The 18,436-nt window shown below is 35.8% G+C and overlaps 1 protein-coding gene across 4 annotated transcripts in view; it reads left to right on the top strand.

The window, feature by feature from the left end:
- EPS15 (epidermal growth factor receptor pathway substrate 15) overlaps positions 1 to 18,436 on the top strand; it is a 145,951-nt gene that overhangs the window by 105,854 nt on the left and 21,661 nt on the right. For all 4 annotated transcript variants that reach the window (XM_059374710.1, XM_059374708.1, XM_059374709.1 and 1 more), the window contains 6 exons: positions 4,587 to 4,790; positions 6,571 to 6,687; positions 6,889 to 6,979; positions 9,823 to 9,858; positions 10,719 to 10,855; positions 15,574 to 15,643. In XM_059374710.1, the coding sequence (XP_059230693.1) occupies positions 4,587 to 4,790; positions 6,571 to 6,687; positions 6,889 to 6,979; positions 9,823 to 9,858; positions 10,719 to 10,855; positions 15,574 to 15,643 (655 nt within the window). The remainder of the gene's footprint in view (positions 1 to 4,586; positions 4,791 to 6,570; positions 6,688 to 6,888; positions 6,980 to 9,822; positions 9,859 to 10,718; positions 10,856 to 15,573; positions 15,644 to 18,436) is intronic.

The raw sequence follows: 18,436 nt of genomic DNA, 5'->3' as shown, positions 1-18,436 counted from the left end.
TAATTGTTCAAACATCACAATTCAGTTTTAGAACATTTCTGTCACTCCTAAAACACTCCTTGGACCCATTTGTAGTGAGTCCCAGCTTCCGCCCTTAGGTAACTACTCGTCTGCTTTCTCCTTCTGTATGTTTGCCTGTTCTGAGCACTTCATGTAGATGAAATCAGACACTTTGTAGTCTTTTTCTTGAGGTTTTCTTCACAAGCATAATGTTTTTGAGGCTCATCTGTTTTATAGCATGTATCAACACTATTTCGTTCTATATTTATAAAGTATTTTGTTTATTCTCTCACTGATTAATGGGCATTTGGAATCTTTGTACTTGTTGGCTATTACAAATAATGCTGCTATGAAAATTTGCATATAATTCTTTGTGTGGACATGTGTTTTCATTTTTGGGGAGTATGGAATAGTTTATTATATTGTGAAGTTATGTTTAAATTTTTTTTTTAACTTTAAATTGCCAAACTGTTGTCCAAAGTCGCTATACCATTTCACATTCCCACTGGCAGTATATGAGGGTTCCAGTTTCTTTCTCCACAACCTTACCAACACTTTATTGTCCACCTAACTAATTTCAGTCATTCTAGTGGGTGTGAAGTGGTATCTCATAGTTTCTAATTTCTACTTTTCTAACAACTAGTAATACTCAGTATCTTTTCATGTGCTTATTACCCATTTGTATATCCTCTTGGATAAAATGTCTGTATAAATCTTTTTCCCATTTAAAAAAAATGTATTGTCTAATTATTATTAAATTACAGAAGTTTTAAAAAATATTTCCTGGCTGTAAGTTCCTTATCAGATATTTGATTTGCAAATAATTTCTCCCAGTATCTGGCTTTTCTCTTTGTTTTTTGAAAGGGAATTTCTTTCAAAGGAAGGAACATAAATGAGAAAAGTAGAAAAGATTCTGGATATTATAAATTATCATTGAGAAAATAAAACAGTGTTTCTGAACAAGGAAAATAATCTCAGCAAACTATACTACGAAGTGTGCCAGATAATATTTGCTATCTGTGGAAGGAATTAATTTATATTCTTGCATCTGATCTCAAACCTCAAGAACAGACATACCAGGGGCACCTGGCTGGCTCAGTCAGTAACACATTTAACTCTTGATCTTGGGGTTGTAAGTTCAAGCCCCACATTGGGTGTAGAATTTATTTAGGAAAGTAAATAAATAAGTAAATAAATCAGCCACAGACACACAAAAAAAGAATAAACATACTGATTTCTTACATTTGACTTAGTGACTTGTGTGTCTTTCCCACAGAGGGCAGTATTTTCCCATGGGCCTATTAAAAGATGAAGATCCAAACTGTGAATTATCCTGAAATTTTAATTGCTCTTTAAAGCTAAACTACAGCTTTTCTGGAAAGAGGTATAACTTAGGGAAATTTTCTGACTTGCCAAATTTTCATTTCTACTTCTTACTTTATATTTATGGTAAGAAAAAGAAAAGAAAAATAAAGAACCTTTGGCTTTAATTCTGTGTATCTTACTTACTCAGTATATACTGTTTTTATACAAATGTTTCTGGCATTGTGATAGTTTATTGCATCTCTTGCACAGTTTGTGAAGAACTTGTGTTAGTTGTGTAATTTCTTTTTTCTGTATCCTCCAAGTTTATGCAGAGACTAAGAAAGAAGACAGGCTAAGTGACAGGTGTGTGAGAGGGCCAGGCGCAGAAGGCCCAGTTTGGTTCAAGATTTTATTGTCTCGGGGCGCCTGGGTGGCACAGTGGATTAAGCCGCTGCCTTCGGCTCAGGTCACGATCTCAGTGTCCTGGGATCGAGCCCCGCATCGGGCTCTTTGCTCAGCGGGAGCCTGCTTCTTTCTCTCTCTCTCTCTCTGCCTGACTCTCCGCCGACTTGTGATCTCTCTCTCTGTCAAATAAATAAATAAAATCTTAAAAAAAAAAAAAAAAGATTTTATTGTCTCAGAAGTAACTATAAGAAATAGGTTGTCTTGAATAGTACTCTTTGATAAGCAAGTATTTCCACATACTGCTTCATCTATATAATGGTTATTATTTTAGTGTTAAGGTTTCAAATTTTAGACTGTAAAGGTTTAGTGGATATTGAAATTATTTTAATGGTCATGATAAAATTTTTTTAAAAAATGAATTAAGACAGGGGTGTTCTGGATTGTTCAGAGCTTTTGAGTCTTTGGTGCTGCTTACTACCAACGTATTGGTTATTTGGGACTCCATGAGCTGACCCAGCTTGACATACTGGTAACTAGAAGTGAATAAACATCATCTTACTGTTCTTCAAATGCATGTGGCCTGAGGTGTTAAGAACATTTTGTGAGCTTCATAGGTTCAGTCAGGGACAAGAAAAAAGTCAGAAGGGCCATGACTGGGAAAATAGGAGGTATTGCACAGCCCTGAAGCAGATGGACAAGAGGGGAGCTTTGCTTCTGGTCCCCACAGAAGACATCTCCCTGGCCAGTATAGTCAGTGATTGTGCCTAACTCAGTGAGAAACACTGCCTTATCCATAAAACCTAAAATTATTTTCTCCTTATAACGTAAAAGTGTTTCATACATGCACATTTTTTTCCCTAATACACATTGCAAGTTTTTCATATATATAAAAAAATTGAGTTAACTGTTGGTAGTAATGGAGTACTACACTATGTATATTTTTAAAATAGAAAGTGAAGGGCGCCTGGGTGGCTCAGTGGGTTGAGCCGCTGCCTTCGGCTCAGGTCATGATCTCAGGGTCCTGGGATCGAGTCCCGCATCAGGCTCTCTGCTCAGCAGGGAGCCTGCTTCCTCCTCTCTCTCTCTCTGCCTGCCTCTCTGCCTACTTGTGATCTCTCTCTGTCAAATAAATAAATAAAATCTTTAAAAAAAATAAAATAGAAAGTGAAAAGTCTGACATTTCTACTTCCTGGAGAAAAACAATATTTGCAGCATGGTATCTTTTTAGAATTCTGTCTGTACATGGATGCACCTCTCTGTGTGCCTGTGCATTCATATATATTCCTATACAAGTTGTTTTTTGTTTAGAAAAAATAAAGACATACTTTGTATACAAAAAATAAGAATGAAATAAGACAGAAAAAAAAAAGAAAGAAGACAGAATAGGAAAAATGATGGTGCATTACATGGAATAAGGATACATATTACTTCATGAAACTTTTTCACAACTGTATATACATATGTATGTGCATATAAATTACACGTTATAGATGAATGTGTCTATATTGCACATATGTGTTTATGTGTATATATACACACAGAGAGACCTAGCCAAATAAATACATGTATTTACTGGGTTAGGATGTAAAATCTATTTCTTTCCATAAATTAATGTTAAAAAAATGTTTTATAAGCCGCAACTTAATATCACTAGGAATATACAAGGCACATGCTGTGTATTACAGATATGTAGTATTTTGGATTGTTTACTAAATACAGTGCACTGTAATAGATACAAATGCTTACTGATATACATTGTTTAAATTTATATGCACAATACTATGTCCATTTAGTAAACATAAATTAAGCACTATAGTATATACATCATTGTGGTAGATGTTGGCAGTACCAAGTTGATAGCAAAAGTTGTGGTTCCTACCCTCAAAGAGCTCAAGGTCTTTAGCTTTTTAAAAACGGAGTGAATTAGTAGAAAAGAAACAGGGAAACTTAATTGGTACAATAGTGAGAAACGCAGTGTGCTAGGCACTTTTATACACATTGTCCATTATTTATACAAACCTTTACATTTTACAGAGTTCTTTCAGATATATCTTTGCCTCATATAATCATCTGTGGAGAAAGGTCTTACTTTATGGATTAAGAAATAAAGGCTTGAAGAGGTTACTTTAACTAAGATCTCGACTAGAAGGTGACAGAGATTGACTGACATCTGTTTTCCCAGTTGAATATAGTGTTCTTTTCCCAGGTTATGGCCCTGAAAAGATCTGTGGAGAATTACAGATTCTAAAATGAGCAACTTAAAAACCTTATGCAGAAAATAAGATTAGGGGAACTGAGCCTTGATTTATGAAATGTCCAGAAAATACTTTGTCCTTTATTTAACATGTTTAGAATAGCTTAGATTTTAGAGACCACTCCTAGCTCTCTAGCCCGTTAATAAATAATGCTGGAGCATAGGACAGTAGCTCCTTTTACCTTAGTCTTCACTCCTCTCCTTCCCGATAGAGTTATGGATGGCTCTAAATCCTTGTGTTCTCTCCCTGAACTTCCTTTTTTTTTTTTTTTAACCCCCCAGAGCTTCATCACAAAATCTTCTCTTGTTCTGTTACTTTGCCATCTTTTCCCAGTACCCTGACCCTTTTTCCGGTTATCCGTGAAGGATACCAAGATGTAAATATTTGAATCACAATTCTTGGAGCTTTAAAAAGATGTGCAAAAGCAAATCCATGTATACTGTAATGTCAAGAAGACTTACTGGGATGGATTACTGAAATCTCTCTAAATCGTGCTGCATTCCCAGAGGATTCTCCTTAATGGAAGCAAACTTATCTTTGAGTCTAAGGATGTAGCTCTTTTTATGTTTTGGGTTCTTCTAGTAATAAATTGTGTTTTGTATTTCTACTTTGTGTTGACAGATGCAAATGAAGCTGATGGAAATGAAAGAGCTGGAAAACCATAATAATCAATTAAATTGGTGCAGTAGCCCACACAGCATTCTTATAAATGGTGCTACAGATTATTGCAGCCTTAGCACCAGCAGCAGTGAAACAGCTAACCTTAATGAGCATGCTGACAGCCAAGGCATGTTGGAGTCAGAGCCCATACACCAGGAGTCTCCAGTAAGTCTAATTGTTCTATAACCTTCATAATCAAGTTCAGAAGAAAAAAATTAATTCAGCTCAGAGTTTTTGTTGACATCATACTTAATATAAATATGGAACCTTGCCTCATCTGAGGACAGTTGATTTTTTTCCCCAGAGAGAAAGAGTAGGTACTCTGATCCGATAGTTCTGACACTTTTAACTAGTGTAAAAATGTGATTTTAACCAATCCATTTGTTATAAAGCATGTTTTCATAACAGTAGCTCGATAGATAGTAACTTTTTAAAACTTTTTTTTAAAAAATATTCTCACCCAATGCTGAAAGTAATTCTTTATCTCATAATGTTGAATAGATTTATTTACTAGTTACTTAGAGAGCACACAGCAGTGCTGCTGTTATATGTGAGAGCTGCAGAGACAAAAGACTGTAACCCTGCCTTTAAGCAGCATACAGTCTAGCAGTGTAACACTGTGAAGGGCTGTGATAGTCAGGGAGGACAGCTTGGAGGAGCTCAAGATTGTATAGAGAAAGCTTTATAGGTGAGCTTCAGAATAAGAAGTGTTAAGCAAAGAAGAAGGTGATATATTCCTGGCAGAGAAAACAGCATTTGCATAGGTATAAGATGGGAGAATCATGCTGAACAGGGTCATAAGAAGTTCTCAAAGGATATCTTGTGATAGTGCGGGGAGTATTAGTAGGAAATGATGCCCTCTCATAGTGGCTTCCTGCATTATCTCTTAAATAAAATATAGATGTCTGCACCCCATTACAGACTTGCTGAGCTAGAGTTTCTGGGATGGTGCCATGTACCTGTATTTTTACAAAATATTCCATGGGTGATTATGAGGTGCCCCCTGGATAAAAATGACTACTTTTAGGTCAGAAAGGGACAGAGAATAAGAAATTTGGATTCATTTTGAAGCATTGGGAGATTTATCTTACTGTGGTGAGTAGCCATTGAAGAATTTTAAGCAAGTTGTGACATAATTGCATTTACCTTTTAGAAAAATATAAAAAATGGATTTGAGAGTAGGACTAGATGCAGGGAGATATGTTAAGAGACTATTGGAATGATCTGTGTGAGATTGTTTTAGCCTAAACTGAAGCAGTAATAGGAGGGATGATGAGAAGAATACAAGTGTGAGAGATACTAAAGACATAATATTAACAGACTTGATTTGTATTTAGGTGTTGCAGTCTTAGATACATTATACACTGTTCTTTTAAATACAAAAAGTTATCCTTCAAGGACATAGTGTGGTATGAAATGAAGATTTCCCCTGCCACTTCTTAAGCCCTATTACCTACTGGTCTAAATCCAGAAAGCAAGGGGAAGCCATTGAAGGATGTTTAAACATAAGAGCCCCAATCAGATATTTTAGATCTATTCCTTTAGCTACTACAAGAGGGACCAGTTGGAAGGGCACATATTGGAGGCAAGAAGGCAGTTAGAAGGTTACTCCGGAGCAGGATGGTACTGTAAATGGATAATAGTGACAATGAGGAAAGAAAGGAATGGATCTGCGAAGGAAGTAGGAGGTGAACTCAGCAAGACTTGGAGGCTAGCTGGGAAATGACACGAGGGAAGTGGTTAAGTGGTTTTAAGTTTTTTGGCCTGAGTGACTTTGATGCTTAATGGTACTGTTTTCCTAAGAAGGATTTTAAGAGAAGAACTCATTTAATGAATAGATTCTGCTTGTCTTCTGTATTTTTAGCAATTTTTTGTTATCCTTTGTCAGTTTCCTCTGCCAAATAGAAAATACATCTTTAGTCCATATAACGTTAATATTTCGTAGGCAAGAAGTAGTCCTGAAATACTGCCTTCTGGTGTGACTGATGATAATGAAGTGGCAACTACAGCTGTTCTTGAGAAAGTTTGTCCTGAATTTAATAGTGACAGACATTCAAAAGAGGTAAAAATAATTTTATATGTAAATGTTCTTGTTACAGGTTTTCCTAGATGTTTTAGGCTAAGGAAAGAAAAATGTATTAAGTGAACTTTATGACTACAGAAATATTTGTTATTTTTTTCAAAGCATGTTATTTTATTTTAAAATGTTACATCTTATAACTGGTTTCTAAAATAATACTTTTTGATTTAAAATTATTTTTAGGGAGATCCATTTAATGTAGAATCAAGTTCACTGACAGATCCTGTTGCAGATACAAACTTGGATTTTTTCCAGTCTGATCCTTTTGTTGGCAGTAAGTACTCTTATTTTTATATTATGGATTTACCAAAAAAAAGTCTTTTTCATGTAACTATATAGGAATTAGGGCTCAGTTTTAAGATCCTACTTGTTAACAGCAAAACTAGAGGGGTGTAGAGATGTGATATGCTTATATTTGCTGGTATTTGTCCTCATCAGGCAACAAACTCCTGGGATGGAGCCCCTGATTAAGAGCATGTTTCTTCTTCAGAATAAGGACCAAAGAAAGGTATTATGGACCAGGAGAGGAGACTAGGTACTCTTAAGTCAACCAGCAATTTTTTACCAGAGTGCCAACACCATGCTTTTAAAACAGTGGAATTTAAAGCAGTTACAACCTAGATCCCTGCCCTTAAGGTGCTATAGTCTTTTTGAAGAAATAGGAGTTTAGTGAATTGAAATACCTGATGTCAGTGTAAACTATATTAAATACCACTGGTGTCAAAACTCTTTTTGCATTTTATTTATTCCAAATCAGTTTGTGAAACTGATTGTCAGTTTATTACAGTTTTTTTTCTCTCTAAGTTTTTATTTACATTTCAGTCGGTTAACATACAGTATAATATTTGTTTCAGGATTAGAATTTAGTGATTCATCACTTACATACAACACCTGGTGCTTGTCACAAGAAGTGCCCTCCTTAATGTCCATCACCCATTTAATATTCCCCCTACCCCACCTCCCCTCTGATAACCACCAGTTTCTTCTCTGTAGTTAAGTCTGTTTCTTGGTTTGTTGCCTCTTTCTCTTTTCCCCCCAGGATCATTTGTTTTGTTTCTTAAATTCCACATATGAGTGAAATCATGTGGTATTTGTCTTTCTCTGACTTATTTCACTTAGCATAATACACGCTAGTTCCATCCATGTTGTTGGAAATAAGATTTCATGTATATATGTATTTCATATCTGTATATATACATACATATACTGCCTCTTCTGTATCCATTCATCAGTTGATGAATATTTGGTCTGTTTCCATAACTTGGCTATTGTAGATCATGCTGCTGTAAGCATTGAGGTGCATGTATCCCTTCATATTAGTATTTTTGTATTCTTTGGGTAAATTCCTAGTAGTGCAGTTGCTTTATCATAGGGTAGTTCTATTTTTAACTTTTTGAGGAACCTCCATACTGTTTTCCAGAGTGGCTGTACCAGTTTGCTTTCCCACCAGCAGTGCAAGAGAGTTCCCCTTTTCTGCATCCTTGTCAACACCTGTTGTTTCTTGTGTTGTTAATTTTAGCCATTCTGACAGGTGTGAAGCATTATCTCATTGTAGTTTTGATGTGCACTTCCATGATGAGTGATGTTGAACATCTTTTTACATGTCTTTGGGCCATTTCTGTATCTTCTTTGGAAAAATGTCTATTCATGTCTTGCCCACTTTTTTTTTTTTTTTTTAAGATTTTATTTATTTGAGAGAGAGAGTGATTGAGAGTATTGGCGGGGAGGTGCAGAAGGAGAAGCCAACTCCCTGCTGAGGATGAAGCCCGATGTGGGGCTTGATCCCAGGACCCTGAGATCATGCCATAAGCCAAAGTCAGGTGCTTAACTGATTGAGCCACTCAGGAATCCCTGCCCACTTTTTAATTGGATTATTTGTTTTTTTGGGTGTTGAGTTTTATAAGTTCTTATATATTTTGGATACTAACCCCTTACTGGGTATGTCCTTTGCAAATACCTTTTGTGGAACATTTTTCTATGTCCTTATTGGGCATTTGTATAACTTATGTGGAGAAATGTTCATTCAAAGAACTTGACCATTTTTTATTGTTCATCTTTTTGTTGACTTATAAAAGTTCTTCATATATTCTGAATCCAAGTCCTTAATCAAATATGTGATTTGCAAATATTTTCTTGTATTTTGCATTGTCTTAATTTTGATGAAGTCCAATTTATCTATATTTTCTTTTGTCACTTGGGCTTTTCATATCATGTCTAAGATCCAAAGTCATGAAGATTTACTCTTAGGTTTTCTTCTAAGAGTTTTATAGTTTTAGCTATTACATTTAGATCTTTGATCTATTTTTGGTTAATTTTGGACTGTGGTATGAGATAGGGGGTCTAGCTTTATTCTTTTGTATGTGGATATCCAGTTGTCCCAGCACCATTTGTTGAAAAGATTATGTTTGACCTATAGAACTGTCTTGGCACTCTTGTCAAAAATCAAATGACCATAAATGTAAGGGTTTATTTCTGAACTCTGTAGTTCTAGAATTATTTTTTGCTTCAATAGGCTGAGTGTCTTTGTTTCTGGAGTAGTGATGGTAATACCCATTTAGAATTCTATGAAGAACAGAGAATTCTGTTAGTAAAATTATTGCTGTTCTGCCTGTCTTTTCCCTTCTATTTGTAACCTCAGCTGGTGATCAGGGGGTAAGTATAGTTGGCTCCAGTTGAAATTTGCTTCTTCTGGGATGCCCGGGGTCAGACAGTTAAACATCTGCCTTTGGCTCAGGTCATGATCCCAGAGTCCTGGGATTGAGCCCCACATCAGGCTCCCTGCTCGGTGGAGAGTCTGCTTCTCCCTCTGCCCCTCTCCCTGCTCGTGCACGCACTCTCTCTCTCACATAAATAAATTAAATCTTTAAAAAAAAAAAGGAGTCATTAGAAGAAAATTGCTTCGTTTGTGAGGTATGTTGATGTTCTGCCTTTACTCTTTATTATTTTAAATGTTTCCTAAAAATGCATGGCATTTAGTGTTTTATCTACTTTGAGGTAGAGCTAACCAAAAAGACTTTGCTTTTAGAAATTTTGCTTCTGTTTAAAGTTACCTTTAAGTAGTGATGTCCCAACAGTAAATATTGTTATTGTGATTTCTGCTTATTTATTTTGTCACAGGTGATCCTTTCAAAGATGATCCTTTTGGAAAAATTGGTATGTATATCATTGAGGTCCAACTTAGCTGTAATTTCATTCTGTTTAATTATAAACTTGTGTTATATTTATAAATGAAGGATCAAAATAAGGTAATTATAGGAAGTAGACTTCCTTTTTATTCAGTTTTTAAACTGATAAAAGTCCCCACTAAAGGTTGTATGTGCCTGGCATTTTCAGAGAGAAATTGGTAGATTCTTGTCAATTTGCTTAATTAACTATTAGCTTTATTATTTAAATTACATTAGTGTTTATATTTTGAAACTTTTAATAACATTTAGACTGATTTTTCCTTGTTAGCCAAGGAGTAGATGAGTATAGTGATCTATACTACTTCAGTGTTTAGAACATTTTGTTTTCCTAAGATTATAGCATATGAATGGGGGGAAGGAAACATCTTAAAGAATTACTAAATCTCAAGCTTGATAAGATATTCTTTACCTGGTCTTGTGTACCATTTGTTATGCTTCTCAAACCTGTTCCAAAATAAGTTTATTAGGGGAGAGACTATCTTTTCACAAAATCACAAAGGAATTTGTGATTTCTCTTCCCCTAAAATTAGAATCACTAGTTTAAGGGAATTATTTCAACCTAGCATACAAGTAATCTTTGTGTAATAAGTATTAGAATTATTGATTTGCTTTGGGTGAATGATGAGCAAGTAGGAAAAAGAATATTAATTAAAGCTGTTTTAGGTACAACTGTTTTTTTATGGTCAATAATCGCAATGCCAAATACCTAATTTAGATTCTGCAGAAGTTCAAAATGTCTTTTAATTAAGGCAGTTATTATACCTTCAGGTGATAGGAAATTTAGTGTAGTAGTTTTCAGTCTTTCATATATGTGCTGTATTTTCTTAGATCCATTTGGAGGTGATCCTTTCAAAGGTTCAGATCCATTTGCATCTGACTGTTTCTTCAAGCAGTCTTCTGCTGACCCTTTTGCCACTTCAAGTACTGACCCTTTCAGTGCAGCCAGCAATAGCAGTAATACTTCGGTAAGTAGGAGGGTTAAAAACTGTTACATGGATAACAGTCATCCTAGGTGAGTTTCTTGAAATATACAGTAATGAAAGGATCCTCTTTTAGATTACTTTTGATGGGCTATGTGAAAATGTCAGTCTCATCCAGTCCATCCAGTTTTTGGTTCAGACTGGCATTTCACAGCTTTATCTGCCCTTGTAATTAGCTGGACTAGCTTAATTTCATCTAAAAATCAAGTCCATCCTTAATAAGGATAAAATATTATCCAATTGACATATATAAAATAAATGGTTCGAAATCCATTAACCAGTCTTTAAAGCTTTTTAGAAATGTTTGCTATACATTACTGAAATAATGAAAATCAACCTAAAAATAGCATTGATGTTTTAGAAAGATAAAATCACTTATAGACGCCCGGCGCCTGGGTGGCTCAGTGGGTTAAGCCGCTGCCTTCGGCTCAGGTCATGATCTCAGGGTCCTGGGATCGAGTCCCGCATCAGGCTCTCTGCTCAGCAGGGGGCCTGTTTCCCTTTCTCTCTCTCTGCCTGCCTCTCTGCCTACTTGTGATCTCTCTCTGTCAAATAAATAAATAAAATCTTTAAAAAAAAATCACTTATAGACACATTTTATATATATTTAATAACACATGCATGTTAATCTTGTAGAGAAATACAAATTCCTACTAAATGTCAGACTCTCTTTTGTGATCTTCACAACCTTGCAAAGTAGGTATTGGTAGCCCCGTTTTAACAATAAGAACACTGGGACTTGGAAGTAACAAAGGTTATACAGCTAAGTGCTTTATCGTCTGGAGGCTTTAAAAGAAAATATATTGTGGAAATTTAAACATACCCAAAATAGAGTAATATAATGAGATATTTTAAGAAACCTCCATGTAAGGATGTCTGGATGGCTCAGTTGGTTAAGCAACTGCCTTCCTCTCAGGTCATGATCCCAGGGTCTTGGTATTGAGTCCCGCATGGGACTCCTTGCTCAGCGGGGAGGCTGCTTCTCCCTCTGCCTGTTCTGCCTTCTCTGCCTGCCGCTGCCCCTGCTTGGGCTCTCTCTCTTTCTCTCTAAAAAAGAAATAAAATCTTAAAAAAAGAAAGAAAGAAAGAAAGAAACCTCCATGTATCCATCACCCAATTTCAATAATTATGAATGGTTTTAGAATTTGTTTTATTTTTTATTTAGAGGCTTATTTTTTAATTAACACATAATGTATTATTTGCCTCAGGGGTACAGGTCTGGTGAATCATCAGTCTTACACAACTGACAGGGCTCACCATAGCACATACCCTCCCCAGTGTCCATAACCCAGCCACGCTATCCCTCCTTTCCCCAGCCCCTAGCAACCTTCAGTTTGTTTACTGAGATTAAGAGTCTCTTACTGTTTGTCTCCCTCCACAGCCCCATCTTGTTTCATTTTTTCCCTCCCTGCCCCCCTGCCCTGCCTTTCGAATTCCTCATATCAGAGAGATCATAGATAATTGTCTTTTAGAGGATTATTTTGTTAAGCAGGATGTTTCACCCAGACAAGAAAAATTGATGGAGCAATTTGAAGCAAAAATTTTGTCTTCTAATTCTCTTAGATTAAGAATACTCCATTAAAAGATGGGGCACCGGGGTGGCTCAGTGGGTTAAAACCTCTACCTTCTGATGAGGTCATGATCCCGGGGTCCTGGGATTGAGTCCTACATTGGGCTCTCTGCTCATCGAGGAGCCTGCTTCCTCCTCTCTCTCTCTGCCTGCCGCTCCGCCTACTCGTGATATCTCTTTCTGACAAATAAATAAAATCTTAAAAAAAAATACTCCCTTAAAAGAATAATTGATTCTTTTAAAGTTAATAAATTCTGATATTCTTTAATTGCTTTCCTACTGTGCTCAGTAAAGAGCTATTTGGCCAACAGCTGGTATTTTCCATTGATATACAGAGGCAAGTGCCTCTGTAACTGAATATTTGTGGTTTCCACAGGCTACTGGATACTCTGTTTTCCTACACTTAGTTTGCAGCGTGGACCCATTTGCCAAATTCTTCTAAAATTGTCTGCAACCTGAATTTTTTTCCTGTACCTTATTCTAGTCTCTCATTCTCCACTTTTATCTTTAAAGAGCAAGAAAACCAAAGTAGCTCTTCCTAATTTAAAAGTAAAACAAATTTCTGCTGTTCCTCTTGCCTGATGAAAATTCTCCACAATTTGTCCTATTTACTTCTTCTCTTTCCTCCCCAGTTTTTGAAAGCTCTATTGCCCTTGCTGACTGCTCGGGATTTCTCCATTAAAAACAAAACAAAAAGCCAAATTGGCAATATAACAATAGCTTTGCTTATCTCCTCTCTTCTATGTACCAGGCATGGTGCTAGGCTCTGTTCATGTGCTACCCATCTCATCTTCAAACTATTTCTGTGAAACTCTTGTTACCATTCTCATTTTAAAGATAAGGTAAATGAGACTTAGAGGTTAAATGATAGTAAGTTAGTAAGTGGTAGAACTGAATTCAAACCTTCATTTATCTGACCAAAATCTAAGTCCTATAGTCCAAGATTTAAACTTAATTTTTCCCAGCTACAGAGCCTATAAGTATTGTGATCTTCCTTCTTTTCAAACAGGCCTCTGATTATGTTTCTAGATCTGAATCTCTCCCCTAAAGTCTTTCCTATTTCCCTCAAGACTAGTCTCTGCTTTCAGAGGGACATAGTTTAAAAAACCAAGTGAAACAAAACAACTATTTCTTACTTTCCTAGCTAGTGTATGATAGCTAGTGTGGGTAGATAGATAGTTAGTGTGGGTACTAAGTCATACAGTCAGAGTGGGGAGTAGATGGCTAATATGGAAGAGAGAAAATTTCAATAATAAATTTGGTGACCTTCTAGGAGGATTTTGGAACCTTTATTCTATAAAATACTATCTGAATTATAGTTATGAAAATTACTTTTGTGTATTAAATTGCCTAATTATCAAACTGAAGATGACATAGAGTCTAATGGCCTCATTCTTTCAAAGGCTATGCAGTCCATCCTGTTCCCCCCTGCTGTCTCAATGATCCTTTAGGTGGTGACACAGTGTATTATGAGGAAGGAATAGAAATTAAACCTGACACTTAAGTAGGCCTGCTTTTTGTCTGTCTCTCTGTGATGGTGATTAAAATCTATAAGCTTTTGTTAAAAATCAGGCCTGTTAGGGGCGCCTGGGTGGCTCAGTGGGTTAAAGCCTCTGCCCTCGGCTCAGGTCATGATCCCAGGGTCCTGGGATCGAGCCCCACATCGGGTTCTCTGCTCCATTTGATGTTCAATTCTAATAACTAATTTCTTAATGATTAGAAATAGAGCCTATAATATAGATGACATTGATAGCCATGAGTCAGAGGAGATACAGGTTCCCAAACCCTTTTTATTCCCCTTTCATGTAACTGTCTGCTAAGGCTTTCATTGGCCTCTTAAGAGGGCCTGATACCAGAAAGAGAAAATTCACTTTTCTTCCTATATAATTTGTTTGACTATGATTAAAAACCAAAATAAGTTAGGAAAACAGTTCTGTAGTGGAACTCTTTGGCTTCTGGTAAGGAAAACAGTTCTGTTGTGGAACTCTTTGGCTTCTGGTAAAGTCCTCACTCTGGCCACTCGCCCTTGCCACTTGGTCCAGATTCTTAAGTGGTTTATTATTGAAAGTAGCAGGATCTTTTTAGCAGAGCTCCCTGCCTCCCTCGCTCCCTTCTTTCTTTCCTCTTTTCCTCCCCTCCACTTCTCCCCATGCCCCCACCCCCATCTTCCTCTGGAATACCTGTGTATGTTCCTCTGATGGGCAGAATGCTATAACTAGAAAGTCAATCTGGCATTTTCTGATATTAAGTACTAGGATATTTAAGAGTTAGAATAGTATTCATCCTAAATACAGCATGTCATCCTGGAATAGCAGAAGGACCTTAATTGAAAAACTGGTGAATTCCAAATAATGCCTATAGTTTACAGTTTTGTACCAGTGTTAATTCCTTAGTTTTAATAGATGTACCATGATTATATGAGGTACTAACATTAGAGGAACCTGGGTGAAGGATATATGAGAACTCTATGTATTATCTTTACAACTGTTGTAGAAATCTAAAATTACTTCAATACAAAAAGTTAAAACAGGGTGTATCTGTACTAGTAGCAAAATAATGAAGAAAAGAGATGAATGCCACCAAAGTCAGGGTAGTAATCACCTCTACAGAGGGGGGATGAAGACTTACCAAGTGTTGGCAGTTTCTTGAAAGGTGATAACAAAGGAGTTCATTTGATAGTTACTTGTTAAACCATATGTGTTTCATATACTATATTGAATGGCTATTATATTACCCAATAAAAGACTAGAAAATGGTATGTGTCATTTAGTTTAATAAGATTGCAAATCATTAGGGGAAGCATTAATTCCTAATGCCTTGTATTTCTTTCCTTTTTTTTTTTTTAAAGATTTTATTTATTTATTTGACAGAGAGATCACAAGTAGGTGTGGGGTGGGGGGGGGAAGCAGGCTCCCTGCTGAGCAGAGAGCCTGATGTGAGGCTCTATCCCAAGACTCTGAGATCATGACCTGAGCTGAAGGCAGAGGCCCCGCCCACTGAGCCACCCAGGTGCCCCAATGCCTTGTATTTCTTAATTAAGATTTTGTAAAGAATATTTTCTTTGGTGTGGCCATGAGGTTTCAGCTATGAAATATCGCCTCTCTTAAGTCATGATTTTGTGCAATTTGTTTAGGTAGAAACATTGAAGCACAACGATCCTTTTGCTCCTGGTGGAACAGTTGTTGTTGCAGCGAGTGATTCAGGTAAGGAGATAATTGATCAGTTTATTTGAATAGTAAGTGTTACCCTTTTCTTTAAGCTTCTTTTTCTGGTTTCCAAATATAATTGTCCTACTTACTTACCTAAGGCTGTAAAATTATTGCGTAGTTACAGCAAGTTGTAATCTACCAGTAATGATGGCAGTTGTTGGCATATCACTCTCTAATTTTCTTATCATTTATTTATCTCGTTAATTATTCATGTTAAAGATCTTACGAGAGGGGAGTGGGAGACAGGTTTCCAGTTATAGAATGAATAAATCATGGGAATGAAATGTACAGTATGGGAAATACAGTCAATGGTCTTATAAATTTGTGTTGTATGGGGACAGATGGTAGCTATGCTCATGGGAAGCTTATGTATAAACTTGTCACATCACTATGTTGTACACCTGAAATGAATGTAACATTGTGTCTCAGCTATACTTCATTAAAAAAAAAAAAAATCTTACTAGAATATGTACTCTAGCCAGTAAAGCCAATAAAAATTTTTTTTCCTTGTTAAAAGGCAGTGTTTGGCATTTTGACAGTCAGCAATGATTCTTACAGATCTTGGCCTAAACTTATAGATTGCTTCTAGTAGGTAATAATGATAGCTGTACAAGTAGTGGGTGAGATCTTTTAATAACACAGAGAAAATTGAAATGTTACTCTAGCATCCAGTCTTTAGGCTTTATTTATGGCAGTTAATTTTCCATTTATCCTTTTAAGTAATATTTCCATTTTAAAGATCAGAATACTGAGGACAGGAACTTTAAGTAACTTGATAAGATTATACATTTTACTAGATTTGAACCAGTTGAAACTGAAATTCAAACCAAAGTCTGACAGAGTCTAAAAGCTTCTGTAACTTTCTCACTATCCATTTAAAAATAAAACAGACCAGCTATTGTGTGGGAGAGCAGGGAATCAGAGGGAAGCAGACTCAAACATGTGAATACCTCAGGTATCATGCTGATAACAGGATTCCTTATTTTTCCAGATGTAAATAGGGTGAGTTATTCAGTACACAAATTTGCTGATATGATAAGTTGAGGATTATGAGCATAGAGAATGATTTGTAGAAATGCCCTAACAATTTAAATGTCTGGTATTGTACAAATTAAAACAAGATGAGATTTAGCAGTGTGAGTTTTTTTTTCAGGTTGAAATTTAACTTCCAATATGAGTAACAAAAGGAATTGAGTAAAAAAAGCAGATATGTAGAAAACCAGATTTAATGTAGTGCTGGGTATTGATTTAATCCAAAACTTAGAATTAACAGCAAATAAGATTTCTAAAAGGCTTATTGTAGTAACAGTGGTTAAATTAATATAGTTTTAAAATACATGTGCTTTTTTTAGACTCTCATTATTGAGCTGATGAATTAATATATAGCTAAGGATATTGTATGATTAGAAAGGGTAAGCTAAGAAAATAAAATGAAAAGTTAAAATATTTTTACAGGTGACCCTTGAACAATATGGGAGTTAGGGATGCTGTCCCTCCCCCAACATGCTGTTGCTTATCTGCGTATAACCGTTGATTCCCCAAAACCTTTACTAATATCCTGATGTTGACTGGCAGCCTTACCAATAACGTAAATAGTCAGTTAACACATATTTTGTATGTTATATGTATTCTTACAATAAAGTAAGCTAGAGAAAACAGTATTGAGAAAATCATAAGGAAAATACATTGATAATACAGTGCTGCATTTATTGAGAAAAATCTGCATATAAATGACTCCACACACTCCATACCCATGTTGTTCGAGGGTCAACTGTAATTAACTCTTGACTGGAATGCTAAGTGCCATGGAAATTCATTAAAGCTGCACAAATTTAAAGGAAAGGGAGATCACCTCCATTTAGGGTAAGTCATGAATGGTTTCAAAGCAGAAGATAGCTTTTGTTGTGTAACCATCACAAATCCAGTTTATCTACTTTTTCTTTTTTTGCTTGGACATTCCAAGAAAGTCCAATGTCATGAGGGTTTTCCCTGTGTTTTCTTCTTCTAAAAGTTTTATAGCTTTAGGTCTTGCATTTAGTTCTTTGATGCATTTTGAGTTAATTTTTATATTTGTTGTAAAGTAAGAGTCCAACTTCATTCTTTTAAGAGTGTATTTTCAGTTTTCCCACACCATTTGTTGAAAGGACTTGACCTTTCCCCATTGAATGGTCTTGGCATCCTTGTAGAAAATCATTTGTCTGTATACACAAGGGTTTATTTCTGGACTTTCTCTTCAGTTCTGCTGGTGTAAATGTCTGTCTTTGTGCCAGTACCATACTGTTTGATTACTGTAACTTTGTAATAAGTTTTGAAATCAGTAAGTTTGATACCTATAACTTTGTTACTCTTTTTCAAAATTGTTTTGGCTGTTCTCATTCCCTTGATATTCCATTTGAATGTTAGTGTGAATTTTCTATTTCTGCAAAAAAATGTCATTGGGATTTTGATAGGGATTGCTTTGAATCTGTAGATTGCTTTGGTTAGTATTAACGTCTTAACATTTTCCAATCCATGAAGTGTGTTGTCTTTCCATTTAATTGTATCTTCTTTCATTTCTTTCTGAATGTTTTATAGTTGTCAGCTTACATGCCTTCCTTGGTTAAGTTAATTCTTGAGTATTTTATTCTTTTTCATGCTATTTTCAGTGAAATTGTTACCTTAATTTCCTTTTCAGATTGTTCATTGTTATATATAGACATGCTACAGATTTTTGTGCCTTGATTTTGTATCCTGCTACTTTGCTGTTTATTCTAAACAGGTTTTTTTGGTGTGTGTGTTTTTATGGTT

This window comes from Mustela nigripes, chromosome 14, assembly GCF_022355385.1.
Source record: "Mustela nigripes isolate SB6536 chromosome 14, MUSNIG.SB6536, whole genome shotgun sequence".
In the NCBI taxonomy this organism is placed as follows: domain Eukaryota; kingdom Metazoa; phylum Chordata; class Mammalia; order Carnivora; family Mustelidae; genus Mustela; species Mustela nigripes.
This window is presented reverse-complemented; position numbering and strand designations above follow the sequence as displayed.